At 45.3% G+C, this 9,352-nt stretch overlaps 1 protein-coding gene across 1 annotated transcript; it reads left to right on the top strand.

The window, feature by feature from the left end:
* Positions 1-112: 112 nt before the first annotated feature.
* On the top strand, positions 113-2,172 carry LOC104278832 (homeobox protein NANOG-like; the record flags this gene model as incomplete). The annotated part of the gene is made up of 3 exons (XM_009875928.1): positions 113-406; positions 1,170-1,259; positions 1,756-2,172. Coding segments are annotated over 3 exons (801 nt in total), but the record flags the coding sequence as incomplete, so codon positions are not given.
* Positions 2,173-9,352: the final 7,180 nt, after the last annotated feature.

Genomic DNA, 9,352 nt, shown 5'->3' with positions numbered 1-9,352 from the left:
TCCGCGCTGCCTGTGGAGCCCCTGTAAATCCTCAGGGCACCCGCAGTCTTAAATTCTCCCGAGAAGCTGGACTTAGAAGTCTTCTGAGCCTTCTCTACCTGACCCTACTCAGTCTTTGTTGTTTCTTTTCTCCTCAGGTATCTCTCCAGCTTCCTCCAGCTCTGGGACATTCATCCAGTACACCCCCGATTCTGCCACTAGCCCCACTGCAGAGCGTCCATCTCCCCATCCCACCTTCCAGAAGGTCAAGGAGGAAGACAAAGGTGTGGTGAAGAAGGCCAAGAGCCGCACTGCTTTCTCCCAGGAGCAGCTGCAAATTCTGCACCAGCGGTTCCAGACCCAGAAGTACCTCAGCCCCCAGCAGATCCGGGAGCTGGCTGCTGCCCTGGGGCTCACCTACAAGCAGGTGAACATCTTGCTCTGAGTAGCTGGGTCACATCCTTGATGTGATCCCTGGTGATCTTGCAAGCAAGTTTTCTCTTTTTTTGGTGTTTTTTCTTTTTTTCTTAGATGTGTTTCTTTCGTGGTCTTGTTTATGCCATCGCTTACGTGAGAGAGCAGAGGGTGCGAAAACTTATGACTCAGTCTTCCTCTGTGTTTGGTTCCAGCACTATCCACCCACTCTGTGCAGGTGTTTGACAGTGCATATAGAGAACAGGGCTATGCAGAATCAGGGTTTGTGTTCCGTCTGGACACATGTTGTCTCTGAATGTGAAATTCAGATCCTTGCACTGCTGTGCAGGCTGCCTTTCTTAGTCAGAGTGGCACCTGGGTCTCTCCCTAGAGAGAAGGTCCTTGCCCCCCACCAGCTACTCAATGTCTTACTGAAGGAATGACTCATTCCTGAGTCAGCATTAATCTTGACACAGCAGTGAGATGGTGCTGCTGTAAAAGAAGAGCTTGTGCAGTTTTCCTGGCCAGTCTCTTGGGTATGGTTTTTGATGTTATAAAGGATCCCATGGTGATCTGAGGAGTAAAAGCATTAATTTTCCAGTCTCAGCTCTGATCTTTCGGCTGCTCAGGTCTACTGCATATTGTTAGGTCCTGTTTACAGTATTACAATTCAAGGAGAAAGTGGATTGTAGCAGAAGGCAAAACATCTTTAGGGTGTATAGTAAGCACAGGGAATGAATTTCTAATGTCCTGTGTCCTTTCCCCACCACTTTCAGGTTAAAACGTGGTTTCAGAACCGACGGATGAAATTTAAACGTTGCCAGAAGGAGAGCCAGTGGGTGGAAAAAGGAATGTATCTACCACAGGTGAGACAATTCCCCCTTCACCCCTGACTACCAGTTCCTCCAGTCTCTGGGGAGAACTGCATCATGTCCCACCTGCTAACTCTAACGAATACACAGGACTATATTACCAAGCCAGTTGTATTTCTTGTAATAGGGCTTATAGTGACATTTATTTTAAGCCTGCACTGGCAACTGAAACAACTTTGTTTCCAGTCCACTTATCTTCCAGTTGAGACTAAATAGAAAAAAAAGCCAAAGAGGACCAGCAAGGCTACTCATGCTGGTTTTCTTCCCAGCATGGTGTTCCCAGACACGTTGACGTGGAGATTACTAACTTAAGAGCTTGTCATCTCTGCTATTATTAGTCCACAGTGAGGACAACTGAGTACCAAAAAAAGACACACTGTTGTTTGGCGTGGGGAGAGGGGGCAGGGGAGAAAGCAGGATCCATCCAAAAGATTGGGCACAGTTAGTGTGGTGCTCTGCATTACTTAACAGCCTTCTCTGTCTCTCCTAGAATGGGTTTCATCAGGCTACGTACCTGGATATAACCCCCACGTTTCACCAGGGCTTTCCTGTCAGTGCCAGCAGAGACCTTCAGGCTGTGACAAACATGCACCAGACTTACAGCAATGGTCAGACTTATGGGAATGGGCAGAGCCTGTACTCCTTCATGGCTGTGGAGGAGGAGGGGCTCTTTGGAAAAGGTGGGACAAGCTGCAGTACACAGCAAACCATGGGGTTTTTTAGCCAGCAAATGAACTTCTATCACAGCTACCCCGCTGATGTGGATTATGTCAACCTGGAGTCAGAAGACACCTACAGCTTCCAGAGCACCTCTGACAATGTCACACCATTCTCGAGCTCTCCTGTACGGCACGAGTACCAGGCCCCTTGGCATTCCCTAGGGACCGAGAGTGGTTATGGGTCTTAGATCTAATATTTTTTTTCCTCTCTTCTCCCATTTTCTCTCGTGGGGTTTCTAGGGTCTTGACTCAGGGATCCAGTTTCCACTCCTTTCTCTTGCCTCGCCTCCCCTACTCCTGTTTTTTAACTGTTGGTGGGGCTTAGCACCCTGCTGCCTCGGGCTGGTTTTCTGTTTGAAGGCACCTGTCTGTTCATAGCTAACCTTTGGCAAGGGTGTTTTGTCTGTGGATGAGGAAACTTCATTCACAGAGGGGAATGTGCAATGCCACAGGCATGAGCAGCAGAGGTGGTAAAGGTCTGTGTTTACTGTCCAAATCTCACCTTCCTCTGCTGCCCTTTTAGCAGCTAATCTCTGATCCTTGCCCCATCTGTCTTGCAGCAGAGCTTTGCTGGAGAAGAAAACCCTGTACTCCAGCATATTTCTGCTAGCCCAGAATCTTTCCTACTGTCTTGCTGATTTCTGTTGCTACCTCAGACAGCTAACTGGTAATAGGTTCTTCATCTGCGTCTTCTCCTCCCTCACTGAAAAGCCACTTGAGAACATCTGATTTCAGATCACTTGATCCTGTTACTCTCAGCAGCTCCTGCTGGGAGGGGTCAGCACCAGAATACCCTTGCCTGCTGCCCTTCTGTGCACTTGGGGCAGCTGAGGACGGGAGGAGCAGTGGGGAGAAAGTTGGGTGGAGTATTGCCCATATCCCACATGGAAATTTCCTCTATGGTTTGCAAAGCTGGTAACTTACTTGTGCCTGCCAGCTCATGCAGGATGGTGTCTCCGGGACTGTCCCCACCCAGTTTAGATCCTGCCTTATATATCTCTCTGCTGAGAGACTGATGGCTTGTCCCAACCTGCAAATTGCAACAGAGGGTAGCCCCATATGCAATTGCTGGAAGTATGAGGAGTGGCTGTGTGTAGCCAGCGTTGGGGTGGTGAGAACAGTCTGTGTATCTGTGCGTGATGGTCTCCTAGCACTTCACAAATGCAGCACCGCTACAGTGAAGCTTCCTCTGGGGTGGAGGTGGGCAGCTAGGTAAAGGACCCCAGTTGTTTTCAAGAGGATATTTAATGTCACTTATCCTGGAACTTGCATGTTGGAGACAGGGAATCCTGCTGGGGGCCACTGAAGTTATTACCCAATGGGCTAGAGCAGGGTGGTTACCCACTCTCTTGTCTAATCCCAGGTTTAAGAGTGTAAGGAAGTAGAGGTTCTGTCTCTTCCCCAGGGCTTAGCTGGATCTTCTCTATATTATGCTGAAAAGGGCACTGATTGCCTCATCTGCCATAAGTACCCAAGCTCTGGGGGAGGCAAGAAGTCTTGAAAAACGTAGTTAGACAAAATGAGAACAATGCCAATTAAACTTTTCAGTTTCTTTTTAAAAAATAACTGAATCATCCTTTCCAGTATGAAGAAACTGGAAGTCAACTCCAACTTATGCAAAACTGCCTTTTTTTTTTTTTTTTTACAAGATGTGGAACTGCAGAGTCTAGTCTGCCACTGCCCAAGAATACAAAATGGCATGAGCTGACAAGAGCAAATGAGATGGTAGAAGGCATAAGTATTTCTTTGGTTGAGTTTTATGTTTTCTGTGGTTAGTGCACAGTTTTTACTGCAATCCTGTCTTCAAATGTCTGCACAAGGATTGTATGTTGTAGTTAAACTTTCATCGCAAAGAAGGTGAACATTTGTTGTTCCAGAATTTTTTTAAAGTCTGTTTATTATCAGTGATCTCAAGCATGTTTTTTATATTATGTGCATGTTGTCTTTTATTACTTTGTTTCTGATTAATGTTCTTATAAATCTGTTTGAATTGAAAATAAATTACTTTAATGTTGAAACACTATGAGCAGCTTGCATTGCAACAGCCCCTTTGAGAATGGTTATTCTGCACAGGTTGGACCAGCAGTACTGTGTAAAGAGGGAGAAAAAGTTTTCCTACCAACTGTTTAAAAGGAGTAGGTGAAAGAAGCCCATCAGCCTTCTTTTTAATATGCACAAGTGTGTTGCTTAGCATGAGGTGGAGGGCTCCAGCGGTAGGCATCCAGACTGCCAGATGCTGGCTTGCAGTTATGTGCAGTCCTGTAGCATGCCTGTATTAGTCATTAAACTGCAGTGCTTCAGAACAAGTACTTAATATGATGGTAGGAGCAGAAGAAAGTGTATTTTGAGATTGTATGGTCACCTGCTGCTGCTCCAGAAGGTCACAGTTAGAGGTCTGGAATCCTGCCTCATGGAGGCTGCAGTATTCCTGGGGTTCTTGTGCTAACCTCAAAAGGCAGCAGATGTTTGGGTGTAAGCAACTGAATCCAGCCTTCAGCACTTCTTTCCCTGCTTTGCTCCAAGACTGCATTTTGTCTCCTTTTGGCAGCTGGGAGCAAGATTCAAAAGGCACTGAAACATGTGCGACAGGCATGTTGGGACTGAGTGCACCAGCAGCCACCAGAGAATGAACTTCTCTTAGATGAGCTTTAGTTCATCAGACCATTGCTTTCCTTACATACCTCTTTAGTTTGAACAAGTGTGCAACCTGCATGCAAACAAGGGCTGCAAGTGTTCATGAACAGCAACACTAGAGGAACAAGGCAGCTGTCTGCTCAACAGCTGATGCTATGCTATATCAGCAGAACCAAGCTCCTGTTAAACTGATGTGTTTGGGTTTAATCCCAGGGTTTTTTAAGGTACAGTACATTATCAAAGCTTTGCCTCTGTCTGAAATGGGCTGTTCAAAGGGATACTTGGGTGCTCCCGCTGAGCACACGTAGCTGAATGGACAGCTGACTGCTACCGCTCAAACTGCCACGGTCCTTTGGTGGCCAGAACTGGCTTGTGTGGGTGCCAAACTATGTTCGCTTTCCTTCTGCAATACTGTAATGCCCTGCTTCCTAGAGTGAGGTGGATTGTGTGCTGAAAGGAGAGAAGATGGGGCTTTGAGCCTGTAGAGGAGGAAGAAAGGCTGAATGCATGGGCTATCAATCTTCAACAGCAGCGAAAGGTAAATTTGGCCTGGAAGATGGGGAAATGCCAGTTTCACGTGAGTTCCTGTATTACAGAACAGGTCCTGTCTCATTCTGACCTGAGGCTCATGTCCCAGCATCAGTTTGGATGAATTCTGAGTAATGCTATAGTAGGAATTTGATAATTCTGTTGGGGAGAAAAAAAAGAAAAAAAAACTCAGAACCATATGCCTATAAAAGTTATGGAAACTAAAGCTTTGCCTTTCAGTTTTAAAATTATCAGTTTGTTGTTGGTTTTTTTTTAAGATGTGAATTTAACCTCTAAAGAAATACGCAAGGTGTGCAGGTCTATGCAGAGGATGCCTGCCACAGGTTACCTTTGCTGCTTGGGTGTATTTCTCTTCCATGTTTCTGCCACAAGTGTAAGGGGGTAGCCAGATGTTTTCCTGTAGAAACAGATATCATTGCTAAAACAGCCCTGAGGGTGACCTGGCTTGCTCTGCCAGCTGTGGGTTATGTTACTGTGTTTAGGAAGGGAGTGTTTTGCAGAAATGGAGCATTCCATCACAAGCATGTTATCCCCCTGGTTGCTCAGCCTGGGTTGCACACAGGTTTAGCAAGCACATGTAGTTGTAGAGCTGGAGGGAACATGCAGAGTGGCTATTGGAATTTTGGCAGGTGGGCTGGAAAAGACTGCTGGTAGTTCAGGAAACGATAGAAGCTGTGGAATTAAGTAGGACTCTGCCTTTCCAGTAGTGCTGGAGATCTCTCTTACCTTGACGTGCCCGGCTGCGTGAAATGGCTGCACAGATAACTGTAGCACTACTACCAAAAATGGTGGAGATACAGCTAATCTCTCCAGACTCATAATTCCAAAAGGATTTCTATCAGTTCTTCAAAGGAAGTAAGTGCAGGTCAGCAAAAGCCCTTTCTGCTGGGATACGTAATATTCATGTTAGGACTGCTGCTTCTTATGGCTGTGCTGCATAAGAGTAGTTTCCACACACTGCAAACACGATTTGCCTTGCCAGTACATCTTTTTAGCATCAAGCTGTAAGCTCATATGGAGCTCTTTTTATGTATTATAGCTTGTGGGAATACACTGCACTTTCACGGTATCTTTGCAGGGTCGACATTCCAGATTGTCAATGCTGCAGATGTAGCTCCAGTGGTGCACCTAAACAGAAGAAATTAGATCTAGTACAGGCAATGCAGACCAGGATATATTCTCGAGTTTACTGGGTTCCAGCCTTTGCTGTCTCATAGGCAACATACCAAGCAAGTAGAGTGATGCAAGCAACTTCATTCCTTGCTCTCCTTGTCAACATAGTCTGCAGCGATGTTTTATAAGCTACATGTTTCTTCTGAGTGGCCCATGAGCAAGGGCTCACAGCCCCAGTTGTCCCTCCAGTGCAGTTGTTCTTTGCTTTAATAGGCTCTTCCCTACAGGCATGTGTAAGCGCTACATTTAGTTATCTAACTGCACTGCATGACTCAAATGCTGAGCTAACAGTTTCGGAAATTTTCAGTAGCGCATTGCCACGTGTCTCTTGTTTGGTCCAATCATCAGAGGCCAGTAGCATCTTGGGTGATACTGAGCAGTCAAAAGGCATTAAGGACCCAACGTCATGGCACTGGTCTTAGACACACAAAATAAAGTTTTTTCTTTCCTGTGAGGACTGTCTTGTCTTCATGCTGCCCAGACTTTTGAAGAGCACCCTCAGGTCATATCTGTGGATCTTTTATAAACAAGCTAGAATTAATTTCTCACGTTTAATTGAAGTCTATCTGCGCACAGACAGGGTGTGTCTCTAGCAGCTGGGCTGTGTCTGAATCACTACATCTTTTACAAATTACAACACTGAGACTGCTGCCTGAGATAAGCCTCAAGATCCATCCAAATAATTTTTTTTTCCAAAAGAGAAAGGACATCCCACCCCGTAGTGGCTGAGGGACTGCTGCCAACAGGAGTTGCGTTCCTGCTGTTATTACACAGGGCAGTGGGAATGCAGCTGCTGATACAGCAGACATCAATGAACTCCCTTACTGGAAGTTTCTTGTTGGCATTGCTGCAGGCTTTCCGCTTCCAGAACCACCTGTGGCACTAAGCTTTGTCTTTGAATGATGGCCTCTGAAAAATTGTGCGGGTCTCTTGACAAAACTGCAAGATTTTGCAGTGTTTATTAGCACAGCTTTGCCGAAAGTCAGCAGTAGGGAGATCACAACTGTGGCTCTTACAGCCAGCATCCTTCTGTAACCAGTTTCAGGGACTTTACAGCAAGGTCCTGTCTGTCCTAAGCACCCCTGAAGGCATAGAGCATGACAGGTCACTTCTTTTCTGGAGAATTACTGGTGAGGAGCAATCACAAGCTCCACTTTTTCACCTACAGCAGCATTCGATGAGGTCTCATGGCCCTCCGATTAGTAGCTGCACCGCTGGCTCCAGAGGAACTGAAAAACTCCTCCCACTCATGTGAGAGCCTTGATAATTGCTGCTGTTGTAATCCACCTTCAAATGTTAACCAACACCTTTTCAGTTAAGCTATCATCTCAATCCATCCCCACGCCTCTGATGGTGCACTGGTTGCAAGAACATGTCTTTCTTTTCCAAGCTTAGGCCCTTGCTTAGGTGAAGGGTGGGGCTGTGCTTTAAAATGTGGTCAGAAACTGGAACAGACTGCCTAGGGAGGTGGTTGAGTCACCATCCCTGGATGTGTTCAAGTGTCTTTTAGATGGGGTGTTGGGTGATATGGTTTAGGGGTGACCTTGTAGTGTAGGGTCAATGGTTGGACTTGATGATCCCAAGGGTCTATTCCAACCTGACTTGTTCTATGATTCTATGAATGTATATCCAAAATTATTTGACTTTGAAATTTGCCCTCCAAATGGCCTCATTTTTCCCCAAATCATGGTGGTCATACTGTTCACAGTACAACTTTATAAACAGTGTAGCTGAACAACCAAAGGGTCAAAGAGTGCCTGCATGAGAGTGTGGGAACAAACAGCCTCATAAGGCACAGGGACATAAACCAGCTTTGCCGGTAGAAGAGCATGCCTCTTCTTATGCCAGCTGCACGCATCAATCACCTTCATTTTATGTGGGGTTTGTTTGTTTGTTTTTGTTGTTGTTGCTGATTGATTTTTTTTAACCATGACAGCTACTTCACTGCATTGATAGAAAGTCACAGTGATTATCAAACAGTGATAGAAAACCTGTGACTCAGGGAACTGGTGCCCTGTTATTAAATATATTTTGATACAGATGCAATTTTAAGTACTTAGACACGTACATAGTATTAAGTTTAAAAATGATGGTACCTCTATGTTTTATCCAGTCCTGCTGGGTAGGGGAAATTCTTCAGGTGGGTGGTAGATAGTGACCTCATCCTTTGATTCAAGCTCCATTAATAACACAGAAAATCTGTTTATAGTTTCAGAGTCAAATTAGTAATAACAATGGCATATGGTTGCTGTGGCTATTTACACTCCATCTGGATTTTGTATTGCATATAGTGGAGAAAAATATACAGAAAAATACATAATCCATCTTAAGAAATATTTTATTTTCCAAATTAAATGCACTGATTGGTTTTCTTGAGGGGAGGTACAGAGAGATACAGACTAGAACAAATGCCTTATTTATCATTTTGGTGCTTATAAGATCATCTTGCCAATATTTCTGCAAGCTACTTGTCACATCTTCCTTCACTACAGCAATTCTACACCTTGTGGCTGACCTACAGAAATGGTGGTCTAACCATTAGAGGGATGCCTGGCATGTGACAGTAACTTCTCCAATCTCAGTGAAAGGTATGTGACCAGCACATCTCCACACAGCCCATGGCTTCGTGTGTTGTGTATACACAACTATACATTGATATGTGTAGCTGAGATCCCCAAACCTATCTGTGCCTCCTCTGAGACAGGTTACAATAATTTAGAAGATCTGGGTGATAACCTAGGCAGACAGATCTTGGGTCTTGCTATAATGGTACGTGGTTGTCTGTGCCGGTAAGGAAGAGTGGGTGAGTGTAAGGGCACTTGTATATATGTGCATGGGCAAACAGGTATCTGCATGTCTGTGTCTCCGTGCATGCTTGCATGTATGTATTTGGATGCCAAAACAGGTTCTAGCTACGTGATGCCCCTGAGCTGGAGAGCGCATGAATAACAAAGGGAGAGATGAGAAGACGACTTGATTCCCAGGTGCCCAAGTATCCAGCATCCACAGTGC

Source organism: Apaloderma vittatum, unplaced genomic scaffold (genome assembly GCF_000703405.1).
Source record: "Apaloderma vittatum isolate BGI_N311 unplaced genomic scaffold, ASM70340v1 scaffold9409, whole genome shotgun sequence".
NCBI lineage: Eukaryota > Metazoa > Chordata > Aves > Trogoniformes > Trogonidae > Apaloderma > Apaloderma vittatum.
Note: the sequence above shows the minus strand (reverse complement) of the source record. Positions and strands in the feature narration are given on the sequence as shown.